We start from the raw sequence: 15,029 nt of genomic DNA, 5'->3' as shown, positions 1-15,029 counted from the left end.
TTCAGACATATGTCCTAAGTGCTGTATGTGTGTTAACTCATTTAATTCTCAGTTCTGTAAGATAGGCACTGTGGTCATCGTCATTTCTCAGGGGAGGAAACTATGGCACAGACCAGGCTATGTATCTCAGTAAAGTTTTACAAACCAGGAAGTGGCAGATTTGGTCCTAAGCAGTCTGGCTCAGAGTCTCTACTTCTATACCAGCCTGCATCTAAAAAGACCGTTGCTAAAATGGAAAATTTAACGTAGAAATGCATTGTTTGTTCTTAGTACTATGGCTGTTATAAGAATCCATAGAGGGGTCCTTCGGTGGGTCCTCACGAGGGTGACATTTAGCAGGCTATCCGGGGCCCACAGACCTTACATCCTCCAACTATGGCCCAATTTGTCCGAAACCTCGCGGAGAAGGCACCCGCGTTGGTGAATGCTGCTGTGACTTACTCCAAGCCTCGACTGGCCACATTCTGGCACTATGCCAAGGTTGAGCTGATTCCTCCAACCCCAGCTGAGATCCCTACAGCTATTCAGAGCTTGAAAAAAATAGTCACTAGTGCTCAAACTGGTAGCTTCAAACAGCTCACAGTTAAGGAAGCTCTGCTGAATGGTTTGGTGGCCACTGAGGTGTGGATGTGGTTTTACATCGGCGAGATCATAGGCAAGCGTGGCATCGTTGGCTATAATGTTTGAAGACCAGTCTTTAACATCTGTTTCTTTGTTTATTATTTGAATGTTCTTGGACCATGAGTGATCAGAATGGTATTTGAATAAAAATATTCTTAAAAAAAAAAAAAAAAAAAAAAAAAAAAAGAATCCATAGAATTATAATTATGAATTTAGATTATTCTTCAGTTTGAATGGTATTTGAGATTTCTTGGTAAAGTGCAATGTAGAATATATGATACATGTGAAGTATTACAATTATTTAAGTTGCTTTTCTTTTTTTAAAGTGGTTAATGCTGTGACTGAAACATTACACTCATATTCCACATTCCTCTTTATTTCCAGTATTACATTATTGCAAGTTTTCTTCTTTATCTTCCCTGGATTTTAATGATAACTTTGCTTGTGAGGTACAAACCAGACTCTTCAGAATCAGGCTCCAATCTGTTTACAGTTGTAGTCTTAGTTCTCAGCCCCTGTTAATCATTAACAAAAACACTATGACCCTGTTTCTCAGCCATATTGATTTTAAATCATTTTATCTCCTGCTATTTTTCTGACATTGCCCCTTGCTTCTCCCTCCTCTATCTGAATTCTTTTCTGTGCCTTTTTCTATTTAATGAATTTGTATGTGCCTGTTTTGGCCCAATTCTAATGTCACCTTCTATTTGAAGCCTGCTCCTTACATTTTTTTTTTGAATTTTTTTTGTGGGTTTTTTTTGTGTGTGTATGTGTTTTTCCGAAGCTGGAAACGGGGAGGCAGTCAGACAGACTCCCGCATGCGCCCGACCGGGATCCACCCGGCATGCCCACCAGGGGGCGATGCTCTGCCCATCTGGGGCATTGCTCTGTTGCGACCAGAGCCACTCTAGCTCCTGAGACGGAGGCTGTGGAGCCATCCTTAGCACCCGGGCCAACTCTGCTCCAATGGAGCCTTGGCTGCGAGAGGGGAAGAGAGAGACAGAGAAGAGGGAGAGGGAGAGGGGTGGAGAAGCAGATGGGCGCCTCTCCTGTGTGCCCTGGCCGGGAATCAAACCCGGGACTCCTGCACGCCAGGCTGACACTCTACCACTGAGCCAACCGGCCAGGGCCCTGCTCCTTACATTTTGATTGCTCTTTCTTCTGTGTTTTTTTGTCAGTCTCTTTCATTGATAGCTCTGATTTTCACATTATGTTAAAACTACTGCATCATAAATATTTGTCTTCTTGTTCTGAACATCTTGAGTCTTACTTAGATTTAGTCTTACTCGGATTTAATCTTACTCATCTTTGAAGATTGGATCTCTAGTGTGGGCTTAGTACCTCTCTGGTTTGTTAAAAAATATTTACAGTTGGATTGTGGTTTAGTAAAAATTATTAGATGGTTGAATTTGTATCCTGTCTCGTGTAATGTATGTCACCATGTTAAAGGTCCTTATGCTCTAATAGTCCCTCACCTCTACATGGGAAGAACAACCAATAGGATAATGTCTATAAATTAAAGTGCCTGCCTAGCCTAGAGCTAGTTTTCCTTTATCATTTTTTTTAAATCAGCTGGCTGTTAAAGACAGAACAGTCCAATTATAAGTGGATTAAACATTTAGTAAAATGTATTGATTCCCATAGAATTTCTAAAACTAGTTAATTCTGTGGTTCAGTAACATCATCAAGTTTTTTTCCATCTTTCTGTTCTTCCATCCCCAGGATATGTGTTGGTCTTGGGCTAGATTCCTCAAGATTGCAAGATGGCTCCAAGCAGTTCCAGATACCATCTGTTAGTGATAGCTGGGAAAGAGCTCGTTTTTCTCTTCTCCTTCTCTTCCAAAAGACAGCATACCCCTTATTGGTCAAAATTAGGTCACATACTTAATCCCATGTCAATCACTGGCAAAGTTCAAATGACTAGATTGGCTTAATTTAGTCAAGAATCATACTGTGGGTTTGGGGAGGGGTCTAGCCTCTGAAAGAATGATAATCTGACAATTGTAAAAAAATCATGCTGTTGCCAGACCTGTGGTGGCGCAGTGGATAAAGCGTTGACCTGGAAATGCTAAGGTCGCTGGTTCGAAACCCTGGGCTTGCCTGGTCAAGGCACATATGGGAGTTGATGCTTCCAGCTCCTCCCCCCCCCTTCTGTCTCCTCTGTCTCTCCCTCTCCTCTCTAAAATAAATTTAAAAAAAAATCATGCTGTTATTTAAATAAAAAATGGAGTGGTTTTTGGAAAGGTAACTGACATTGTCTGCCATGATATTTATAGAAAAGTCAAACAAACAAAAAGAGAAAAATGTAAATTTTTGGTGCCTACCTCATAGACTCATGGGACAGTCTCACACACAGTGAATTGTCTCTTTCCAGGTGTCAGTAGTGTCATCATTGAAACATGTAAGAGTAGGTACATAGGCTGAAGAATTCTTCTCACGTAGTAATATTAGTACTGTAGTAGTAATAGCAATCATTTTAGCAGTAGTAGCTTGTGACAGCTATTTCTAATTTGAAATTTCTGCTTAGCATCTTTTTGATTTGGGACTTTTTAAAGTTAAAATACAATTCATTTAGAACAATTAAATGATATCTTTAATAAAATAAAAATTATGTGTGTTTTTTGTTTTTATTTGCAGTGAATGAGCTCATTCTCAAACAGAAACAAAGGTTTGAGGAAAAGAGGTTCAAATTGGACCACTCAGTGAGTAGCACCGTATGTTTCAACTTTTATTACTATTTTTAATAAATTTCAAAACATTGTTTTATGGGTTTAATATTAGACATTCAAGTTTAGTATATTGTTGATTTTTCTTAAAGGAAATTTGTTTAATATTATTTTGTTCAATAAATAAAGACCTTCCTTAACTACATTGTTTAAAATGTAGTGATCATTTTTTAAAAGGTTTGGTAAGGTCACATTGAGACTGTTGGCTTGTAATATGTGACATTTGAAGGATTATATGACAGAGTGAAACTGTGTGGTAATTTGGGAAAACTGTTGAAAAATTCTCAATTTAAGAGGATTTGCCACAAATTTTTGAGGCAAGTGAGCTTAAATACCTTATAACCAAATACAAATTTGAAAATATGGCTAGGAAAATAATTGAAATCCAGGTGCTTATTTTGAAGGGAAAAATTACATCTTTAGAGATGTTGACTTAACATTTGTCTTGAATATTAAAAAATGGAGTGGTTTTTGGAGAGGTAATATGCATTTCATATCTGTTATTTAAATTCATTTAAGGGAAAAATGGTGTTTAAATAATCATTAGAAGGCAGTGGGAAGCCATTAGCTGGGAAAGAGTAGATTGGAACATTATAGTGTATTTTGATATCTGTGTAATAAATATATTAGGAAGTAGCAATTAAACTTTTGTTTTAGAGTCTCTAAAACAATCTTAGAAAGTTATTATGTTTCTTCTTTTCTTCATTTTTAGAATGGCCATAGGTGGCAAATCTTTCAGGATTTACTGGGAACTGACCAAGATAACCTTGATTTAGCCAATGTCAACCTTATGTTGGAATTACTAGTGCAGAAGAAGAAACAACTGGAAGCAGTAAGTGGCAGCTGAACTATAAAATTTGATTTAGACGGTATGCTTTATTACATTGAAAAAGATCTAGAAATGTTTATAAATTATAAGGTAGTGTCATTTAATCCATCCAATTTTGTTCAGCAAGAAACATCTTCAAAGTGTCACTTCTAACAGATCCCCCTTTTCATAAAAGAACAAATTGCTTATAATCTAACTTAGAGTGGCCAGCTCATATTAACAAAAGCTGAGTAATAAGAAAGATCATGAGAAAATATAGTTTCACTTTAATAAAGAACAATTATATTAGTCATTTTTCTTCTAATGAAGTTCTTATTTACCATATTGTCTTGAAGGAGAAATTAGAGATATTTGTATTTATTAAAATCCTCCCAGTAGGATTACTTCTTTCTAGTATGGTAATCCATTGCAAGAACATATCTCCTCCCCTGTTGATGGTCATTTAGGTTCTTCCCAGTTTTCAGCTGTGAGTGACAGTACTGCTGTTAATATTGTGAATTAAGGGCTGGGGTTGCTGTTCATAGGGTTTGTATGCCCATTTCAACTTACTAAATGAAATATTGCCATATTACTCTTCTCTGAGTTTGTACCATATTAATTCTTTTCTCTTTTACTATAGTTTATATCAGATTGTTGTCAGATGTGTGCATGTGTGTGTGTACACTTCGCCAAAAATATGTTTAGGTAGTTGAATTCTATTTAAATTGTATTATGGTTTGGCAACATGATTTTAAAAGTCCTGTATTTACCATATATTTTTCTTCTGCCTGAAGGACAACCTTTATCATTTCTTTAATGCAGATCGGCTGATAATGAATTGTTTCAGCCTTTGTATTTGAAAGGTACTTCCAAGTCAGTATAACATTCTAGATTTACTTTTTTAATTTCAGTATTATTTATTTTTATTAAAAATTTTTTCATTGATTTTACAATGAAAGAGAAAGGGAAGGGTTAGAGAGAGGGAGAGAGAGAGAGACATTGCTTTGTTGCAATGCTCTTATTGGTGATTCTTGTATGTACTCTGACCTGGGATGGAACCCACAACCTTGGTGTATCAGGGCGACACTCTAATCAGTTTAGCTATCTGGCCAGGGCTTATTTCAGTATTTTAACTTTTTTTATTTTCTTCTGTCTTGTACTGTTTCAGATAGAAGTCAGCTGCCATTTTTTTTTTTTTTTTTTTGTCAGAGTCAGAGAGAAAGACAGAGAGACAGGAAGGGAGAGAGATGAGAAGCATCAACTCTTTGTTGCTGCACTATAGTTGTTCATTGATTACTTTCTCATATCTGCCTTGATGGGGGGGGGGGGGCTACAGCAGACTGAGTGACTCCTTGCTCAAGCCAGCGACCTTGAGCTCAAGCCAGCAATCTTGGGCTTCAAGCCAGCGACCTTGGCTCAAGTCAGCAACCGTGGGGTCATGTTTATGATCCCATGCTCAAGCCAGCAACCCTGCACTCAAGCTGGTGAGCCCACGCTCAAGCCAGTGACTTCAGGGTTTCGAACCTGCCTCTGCATCCCAGTCTGATGCTGTATCCACTGCGCCACTGCCTGGTCAGGCTCGGCCACCATTCTTATCTCTCGTACTCAGTATGGAATATATTTTTCTGAGTTTAAGATGTTCTTTTTATGGTTTTAAGCATTTTGATTTTGATGTACTTTGGTATAGTTCCCTTCTCCCCCGCCCTATACCCATATGCCTTGTTCCTGAGGATCTTTGAGAGTCTTGGTTCTGTGGTTTTATAGTTTCTATCAGATTTGGAGATTTTTAGTTTTTATTTTTTAATATATTTTGCTGTTCCCTCTTCCATTTTGGGAACACCAATTAACAACTATTAGGCTGATTGATGTTATTTCACAAATCATTGATAAACAGCTCTGTTCATTTATGTTTTATCATTTTCCTTTGTCCAGTTCATTTTGAATAGTTTCTGTTGTCAAATTCACTAATCATTTTATCTTCCAGGTGTTTCCTTAACATGCTTATGCTTTCTTCTAACTCCTAGAATATATATGTAGTTATAATTTTTTGTTTTTGTTTAATAATCCTATTATATCATTTCTACACCTATTTTTATTGCTGACTTTCTCCCTTATTATGGATGTATTTTTTTATATTTGCATGCTTATTAGTTTTTTGACTGTATGTCAGAAACTGTAAATTTTACTTTGTTTAATGGTGAGTAGTTTTTTGTTCCTTTATACATTCCTGGACTTTGTTCTGGCATGTAGTTAAGTTACTTGGAGAACATTAAATTCTTTTGAAGCTTGTTTTTAAGCCTTGCTTGGTGGGACCAGAGCAGATTTTTGTCTGGGCTAATTTGCCCCACTACTTGAGGCACTCTTTTTTGAGTATTCTACGTGATGACTATATATTTCAAGGTGTTTTCACTCTGGCTCCTGGGAAAAGAAAATATTTCTGATTCTTTGTCTGAAGCGATTGTTTCATAACTGGCCTGCTGTTTTGTTATTTAATATAGGAGTGTGACTTCTGTATTACTCACTGCATTTTAGCCAGATGTAGATATTTAGTTTGTCTGCTTGTGGTCTATTGAAATGTATTGTGATTTTCATTATATGGTGTATGGTCTATTTTGTTAAATGATCACTTGCATTTGGATACAGCAGTATGCTCTTTGCTTTAATGCTTTTATAAATACTGATTATGTAAGTTTGTTAATATTATTCAAATCCTGTATTTCCTCCTACCTCTATCAGTTACTGATAGCAATATGTCAAAAATATGATTCTGATTGTCCATTTTTCATTGTTTTATGTTATTTTTGCTTCAGGTATTTTGTTTTTGTTTTTTTGTCTTATTTTGCTTCATGTATTTTGAAGCTCCTTATTAGGTACATTTATGTCTAGAATTGTGTTTTTTGAATGAATCATTCCCTTATCATTATGAATTTTATATGGTTATGAAATATTTTGAAGGCATCATAGTCAGTCATAGTATTATAAGTGCTTATCCTTTAGAATTTTTTTGACAAATTTAAGAAAAGGAATGTACTGATATAGAGAAAATTTACCACCTATAAATCACGGTAACAATTACATGATATGGCAAAATGACTCTTATTTGAGAAATGTTACCTGCTTATTTTTTTATTATTATTATTATTAGTGTGTGTGTGTGTGTGTGTGTGTGTAATAGAGACAGAGTGACAGATAGGGACAGAGAGGAAACGAGAGAGATGAGAGGCATTAATTCTTCATTGTGGCACCTTAATGGTTCATTGATTGCTTTATCATATGTGCCTTGACTGGGAGGTAACAATGGAGCGAGTGACCCCTTGCCCAAGCCAGAAACCTTTGAGCTCAAACCAGTGACCATGGGGTCATGTCTATGATTCCACACGCAAGCCAGTGACAACCCCCCCCACCCCCACCCCCCGCTCAAGCCGGATGAGCTCATGCTCAAGGTGGCGACCTCGGGGCTTCAAACCTGGGCCCTCTGCATCCCAGTCCAGTGCTCTATCCACTGCACCACTGCCTGGTCAGGTGTTATGTGCTTATTTTATAGATCGGGACTCTGAAGTCAAGTATGGGAAGCATTCATAAAGTTTTGATAGGTTTTGAGGTTAGAATCCTAAGATTTTGACTTACTATTAGACCTTGAAAGTCAAGTTCTCTCTTGTTTTGTCTTGTCTTCTGTTTACCCCTTCTCCTCCCCCTCTTGCTTTTCTTCCTTTTTCTTCCCCCCAAAATCCAAGTAATAAATAGTAGTCCTAATTTACAAGATCAAACAATAATACAAGGTCAAAGGAAAACTGGCTTTTCTTTGACCATGAAGCTTTGGGGGGGGGGGGCTCTTCCCTCTCTACATTCTTAACCTATTTACATGCCCTAGTTGATAGAAATGAAGTGTCAGACTTACTATATTGAAGATGGTTTGTATACTTCCTTTGCAAATAAGCTATATTATTTATTATAAGTCTTGGCTGTGCATATTTGTTTTTCTATAAAGATGTGATCTTTGCTCTCTAGCCATTAATAATCCATAGACAGTTATAGACAATCAGTGTGAAGAATCCCAGGAAAGATGCAGGGGACACTGGGATACATTGTCACCATTGTTGGGACACAGAGCCCCTGTGAATTTATTCTTTGTGATAGTCTAATGTATCGTCTCATGTTCAATAAATGCCAGTTTGTTATGCAAAAAACAAAAAAAAACACTGCTTTTAAATCTCTCATGACACCATGTTTTACAAATTATTTTTCATTAATTCAGTTGTGTTTGTCCATTGGAGTATTCTGACATGATTGTTCATATTTGTCCTTGTTTGTCTTTATATGTCTTGACTTAAACATTTCATTGCTCTATTTTACCTCTTACTCTTTAAAATGCAAAGATTTCCTCCCTCTCCCCAAAGGGGATAGACTTTGGGAGTGGAGGGTGAGGTGGCCGTGTTCTTTTGTAGAACATATAATGTCTTAGTGATTCTTTACATTTTGATGGGCTTATTCTTATCATCTGGAGACTTGTTAAATACAGGGATTCCTGAGATGTTTTCTAGAGTAACAGAGTAGGGAGAGTCTGTCCCAGTGTTTAAGAGCTGGCTCTAAGAATTCTGTTGCACAGCCAGGTAACTAAAAGTGTTATTAATCTGTCTTGTTTATTTATTTTTGTTTGTTTTGGAAGTGTTCCACTGGGCTTTTTAATTCAAAATTTCAAATATATGATAAAAAATTAGAATTATTTGTTCATGAACTATCTCATTGCTATTCCGTTTTACTTTTTGGTTTTCTTTTTACATATATTTATTGATTAACTTGGAATTCCTAGTTTTTCTAATGTGAATTTTAACATTAAAGGATATTTATTTTTTTTTTAGAGAGAGAGAGAGAGAGAGAGAGAGAGAGATGTGAGAAGAAGCATCAACTCATAGTTGAGGCACCTTAGCTGTTCATTGATTGCTTTCTCATATGTACCCTGACTGGCAGGCTGCAGCTGACCAAGTGACCCATTGCTCAAGCCAGAACTTTTGGGCTCTAGCCAGAGACCATGAGGTCATGTGTATGATCCCACGCTTAAGCCAGTGACCCTGTGCTCAAGCTGGTGACCTCGAGGTTTTATACCTGGGTCCTCAGCGTCCCAGACTGATACTCTAGCCACTGTGCTACCACCTGGTCAGGCTGTAATTGTATTTTTTGATATCCAGAAAATGTCAAGGTCATAATTGTCATTTGTCTGTTACATTATTATTTGTTACCAGTTTGGGTTATTTACCCTTCCCTTTACTTACTTATATTAAAATTTTTGTTTTTTGTGGTTTTTTTTCTGAGGTTGGAAACAGGGAGGCAGTCAGACAGATTCCCGCATGCGCCCGACTGGGATCCACCCTGCACGCCCACCAGGGGGCAATGCTCCGCCCATCTGGGTCATCGCCCTGCCGCAATCAGAGCCATTCTAGCTCCTGAGGCAGAGGCCACAGAGCCATCCTCAGCACCTGGGCCAACTTTGTTCCAGTGGAGCCTTGGCTGCGGGAAGGGAAGAGAGAGACAGAGAGGAAGGAGAGGGGGAGGGGTGGAGAAGCAGATGGGCGCTTCTCCTGTATGCCCTGGCCGGGAATCAAACCTGGGACTCCCGCATGCCAGGCTGACGCTCTACCACTGAGCCAATTGGCCAGGACCAAAATTTTTGCTTTTAAGTTTAATTTTGACTGAAATTTTCTAGTATAGAACTGTATTGATTTTCACATTATACTGTGACTAGGTAATAACGAGAAATAGTAAATTTGGCTTCTGAAAGGTATGGATTTCTATTCATTTTTCATGCTTCTTATTCCCCTGCAAATGAAATTCTTATGGGGAAAGAGATGTCAGTGTCTAGAGGCTCTGTTGGTTGTGCCATGGTTTTTTTGTCTCGCTGTTGTATTAGTATGATTGGGAATAGACAGCTAGGACAGATAGCAGAAATGCCACTTCCCAAAAGTAGTTTTTCAACAAGGTAAATGAGGAATGTAATTTAAAATGGCTTGCTTTTAAAAATGCAATTATCAAATGGGAAAACCGAATTAATAGAATTAATAGACTAACTTAAATTGATGCATTAAGTTGCTTCATACTGATTATATTGTGATGTTAAAGAAAACTTTGAAATCGTAGTTATATTGTTAAAAGAACAATTATAATTTTCTATTATAGGAATCCCATGCAGCCCAACTACAGATCCTTATGGAATTCCTCAAGGTTGCAAGAAGAAATAAGAGAGAGGTATATTATTTTGTGTATTTTGCATAATGTTTTATTTATTGTTGACATTCCCATGTCCCCTCATTTTTGTGGACATTTCAAGCTTAAACATTTTTTAAAAATACATTTTAAAAGTATTTTGAGTTTTCATGAGTTTTTCTTACATTTTGATATTTTAGATTTTACCTTTATAACTTGATTCTTTAAAAATCTCTTTTTGGAGATGTACTGAAAAGTCTGTAGGATTGAATGCAATGACTTCCCTCAAAGCTATAAAGAATATAAAATAGAATCATCAAGTCACAGCTCACCTTCCACCCAGAAAGAAAACTTAGGATAGTTGAGATAACAGAGCCTTAAGTAGAAAAGGTTACAATTTATCTAATGGAAAAAATGCATGACAGGTAGAAACAAGTAAAAACATAGCTACCAATTTAGAGCTAGGAAAATGAAAGTCATGTAGGCTAGCTAGGGCATAGTTTTTTTTTTATTAACAGTTTATAACTAGAATGTTCTAGTTTAACATTTATAAATTCTTTAGTCATTTCACACTTGTGCTAAATACAGAAAAATCAAAGGCAAAATTCTATGCTCTGGGTAGCATGCTAAAGTAACTCTGAAAGTTGTTTTATATTTAAATTTCTGTCTCAATCTCATATTTTTAGTATGAGCTTTCTAATTAACATACTTTTTACTCATTAAAAAATATAACTATTATGTGCTAGGACTCAGGCGTCCCCAAACTACGGCCCGCGGGCCGCATGCAGCCCCCCTGAGGCCATTTGTCTGGCCCTCGCCGTACTTCCTGTACAGGCACCTCTTTCACTGGTGGTCAGTGAGAGAAGCACTGTATGTGGCAGCCCTCCAACGGTCTGAGGGACAGTGAACTGGCCCCCTGTGTAAAAAGTTTGGGGACCCCTGTTAGGTCCTAGGTGATCTTTAATATTTTTGAAAATAAAAAGCTGAGAAATGTCTTTATTTTGATGAAGTATTTTAAGTGTGGATTGCCAGAACCTTATATTATCTTAGTTTGATATTTCCCTCTTTTTGGTTATTCATGATGTGTATTTTTAACTTTGTCTTAGTTTGTCCAGATAAAATTTCTGTATTATGGTAGTGTATATAGCTAATTATTTTTTACATGGCTTATGACTATATTTTTCTTATCCTTAACTTTTAACAATTAGATTTGAATGTATCTGTTAATGAAAACACCATCTTCATTATAAATATATATATTTTTTGGTGGGTACTTCTTAAACTTGAATATGCATGAGAATCACCTGAGCATCTTGTTGGACTCCAGTTCTGATTCGAGGTGTGTGATATCTACAGTTCTAGCAAGCTCCAGGTGATGCTGCTATCTGTCCTTAGACCATGCTTTGAGTAGCAAAGTTGAAAATTTTATAATGTATGAAAATAAAATTATTATTACTATTTTAGGTGAGAGGAGGGGAGGTAGTGAGGCACATCCCTCATGTACCCCTACCACAATGCACCCTGCAACCCCATCTAGGGCAATGCTCGATTACTGAGCTGTTTTTAGCGTCTGAGGCTGACGTGCTCAGATCAACTGAGCTAATCAACTGAGCTGTCTTCAGCTGGCCATGCTCACCAGTTCACCAACTGAGCCACTGGCTGTGGGAGGCGAAGAGAGGGAGAGTGAGGGGGAGAGAAGCAAATGTCACTTCTTTTGTGTGCCCTGACCAGGGATTGAACCCGGGACTTCATACTCCAGACTGACATTATATTGACTCTGCCCCTGGCCAGGACCAGAATAAAATTATAATTGAACATGTACACTCAACATTTTTTGCTATAGAAAATTCTTTGGAAGAGTGATAATTTTTCATATTTCATACACTATCCTTTAAATGTGAAATTGTTTTACAGTAGTTATACATGTTTCCTGTTGACTTTGAACTATTGAGAGTGAGACTGAGTATGTAGGAAATTGCCTGGTGATGAAAGAGAAAATGAATCAGTGAAGTGAACAGGACAAATAAGAGGGTATCTGGGGGTCAAATGAAATGGCTGGTCATTGTGTCCTGCGTTATTTTAGGTTTTTATCAGCCCCGGAGGCGCTTTAGTGCTTCTTTAGGGGTCTAATACTTGCAATAAATTGTTAGATTTGGAATTGTTTCAGGTAATAAAGATATAGCATATAACTGTTTAAAAGGCTGTGAAGGTTCTGAGATTTTTATTATACTGGCAAGCTAACAAGTTAGCCTGCCAGAGTTTATAGATGCTGGCAGAGACGTGCGACTCTTGGTTGGAGATAAAGGTCTTTATCACATCACATCTGGCAGCATCAGCCTCGTGTTGGCATCCATTCCCTGTGACTCCCAGGTTCTTTAGTGGCATTGTAGAGACCCAGGTTGACACGCACATGCAATGGATTTATATTAGAACTAAAGAACCCTAAGCTTATGAAGCCCCCATCTTTTAAAGGGGTCTGCTGTAAGTTTGTCCAGTATTTGCCCTTTAGGGACACAGTTTTTATTATATTTTATCAGAAGAGAAATCCATCCAATTTCAATGATTTAACATTAAATAAAGTAAGTTGACTTTGCACCTAGGGTGATGAACTGTCCTGATTCGTTCAAGGGTATCATAGTTTTTTGTGTTTTTTTTTTAACTATTTATTTTTCAGAGACAAAGAGAGAGTCAGAGTGAGGGATAGACAGGGATAGACAGACTGGAACGGAGAGATGAGAAGCATCAATCATTAGTTTTTCGTTTGCGCATTGCGACACCTCAGTTGTTCATTGATTGGTTTCTCATATGTGCCTTGACCGCGGGCCTTCAGCAGACTGAGTAACCCCTTGCTCGAGCCAGCAACCTTGGGTCCAAGCTGGTGAGCTTTTGCTCAAACCAGATGAGCCCGTGCTCAAGCTGGCGACCTCGAGGTCTCAAACCTGGGTCCTTCCGCATCCCAGTCGGACGCTCTATCCACTGCACCAACGCCCCATCAGGTGGGTATTACAGTTTTTATCACAGAATGTTCTGCATTCTCACTAGTGTTTTAGGGATATTAGACTGCTATATTTAATTTTTGTTTTTGGTTTATTTCACCCTACTGACTCTCGAATATTAAGAGACAGGAATGTGCATATAGTAGACCTCTGAATCTATTGCTGTGTAGCAAGTTACCCTCAGATTTAATGACTTAAAGCATCAGACATTTAATATTTTGGGTTAGGAACACTGGTGCCGTGTAACTGAGTGCCTTGGCGCAGGGCTTTCTACTAAGCTCCAATCAGGGTGTTGGCCAGGGCGGCAGTTTTCTCAGGGTCCACCGGAGTAGGAACCATTTCAACCTCGCTCACTGGCTCTCGAAAGGATATGCTGTTTTCTTGCCATGTGGGTTTCTCCATAGACTAGCTTACACCTGACAGCTGGCTTCCCTCATGAAAGTGAGAAAGCAAGAGAGGATTTTGAAAACAACAGTCACATACTTTTTGTAACTGAGTCTTTGTGTGTGTGTGTGTGTGTGTGTGTGTGTGAGAGAGAGAGAGAGAGAGAGAGAGAGAGAGAGAGAGAGAGAGAGAGAGAGATAGGGATAGACAGGAAAGGAGAGAGATGAGAAGCATCAATTCTTTGTTGTGGCTCTTTAGTTGTTCATTGATTGCTTCCTCATATGTGCCTTGACCAGGGGGCTACAGCAGAGCAAGTGACCCCTTGCTCAAGCCAGCGACCTTGGGCTTCAAGCCAGCAACCGTAGGGTCATGTCTATGATCGCACACTCAGGCCGGCGACCCTGTGCTCAAGTGAGCCTTGCTCTAACTAGATGAGCCCGCGTTCAAGCCGGCTACCTCAGGGTTTTGAACCTGCCTCTCCCTGCCTGTCCAACACTGTATCCACTGTTCCACTGCCTGATCAGAAATATTTTGTTTGGTCTTATTTTATAATATACTTCTGGACATTTGTGGTACCCATTTAATTTACTGTAATAGGACAGTTTTGATGAGTTCTGGTTTCTTTTTGGCTTTGTTTGGAATTTTAATGAGTTGGATTTTTTCAGTGTTTTCACATATGTAAAATAAAACAAAAATTTATTAAACAAACTTCAGTTAAAGAGTTATTGTGGAGTAACCATCCATGTATCACCATCTGATTAAACAATAAATTATTGTTAGGAACACTGCAGCTTCCTCCCCTTTCCAGGTTATAGCCTGCTTCCTTGCCCGTTAGGTAGTTAATATTTTGATATTTATAGTAATCACCTTTTGTTTTTCTTTATTAATTTGATGCCTATTTGTCTTTTTTTTCTTTTTTGAACTTACATAAATGGACTTCTGTAATAATATTTTGTTCTTTGGCTCAGTGTTAAACTTCATCTTTATTGTTTTGTATGGCTGTAGTTGATTCATTTTTGTTATTGTATTCTATATGTAAACATACTTCATTTTTTGTTACCAGTGCACTATTGAGTTGTTTTTGGTTTGCAGCTATTTACAAATTGCTATTAGCTTACATATATATATCCAGGTGTATATCTGTATGGGATGTATGTAGAAGTGGAATTGATGAGTCACAGGATATGTACAAACTGTTTTCCTAAGCAGTTGTAATTCTTAGTGACACTTCCTATGGCTGTTGTATGATTGTTCCTGCTGCACTGTATTTGTGCCAATACTTGAAATCAGACTTTT

The 15,029-nt window shown here is 37.8% G+C and overlaps 2 protein-coding genes across 4 annotated transcripts in view; both read left to right on the top strand.

Annotated features, from left to right (window-relative positions):
- COP1 (COP1 E3 ubiquitin ligase) overlaps nucleotides 1-15,029 on the top strand; it is a 147,427-nt gene that overhangs the window by 29,191 nt on the left and 103,207 nt on the right. The window contains exons 4-6 of one of the 3 annotated variants that reach the window (XM_066371573.1): nucleotides 3,259-3,323; nucleotides 4,060-4,179; nucleotides 10,327-10,395. In XM_066371573.1, the coding sequence (XP_066227670.1) occupies nucleotides 3,259-3,323; nucleotides 4,060-4,179; nucleotides 10,327-10,395 (254 nt within the window). Of the gene's footprint in view, nucleotides 1-3,258; nucleotides 3,336-4,059; nucleotides 4,180-10,326; nucleotides 10,396-15,029 lie in introns of all 3 variants that reach the window. The other 2 variants (XM_066371572.1, XM_066371574.1) reach the window with 2 other exon arrangements.
- LOC136393405 (ATP synthase subunit g, mitochondrial) lies at nucleotides 305-765 on the top strand. Its single transcript, XM_066366030.1, has one exon. The coding sequence runs from the start codon at nucleotides 376-378 to the stop codon at nucleotides 685-687; it is 312 nt and encodes a 103-aa protein (XP_066222127.1). The 5' UTR covers nucleotides 305-375; the 3' UTR covers nucleotides 688-765.

The sequence above is a fragment of the Saccopteryx leptura genome, chromosome 2 (genome assembly GCF_036850995.1).
Source record: "Saccopteryx leptura isolate mSacLep1 chromosome 2, mSacLep1_pri_phased_curated, whole genome shotgun sequence".
NCBI lineage: Eukaryota > Metazoa > Chordata > Mammalia > Chiroptera > Emballonuridae > Saccopteryx > Saccopteryx leptura.
The sequence above is the reverse complement of the archived record's forward strand: the minus strand, read 5'-3'. Positions and strand labels throughout refer to the sequence as shown.

Excerpts from the sequence above, each read along its gene's own strand:
- LOC136393405 (XM_066366030.1), top strand. The coding sequence starts at position 376 with ATGGCCCAATTTGTCCGAAACCTCGCGGAGAAGGCACCCGCGTTGGTG.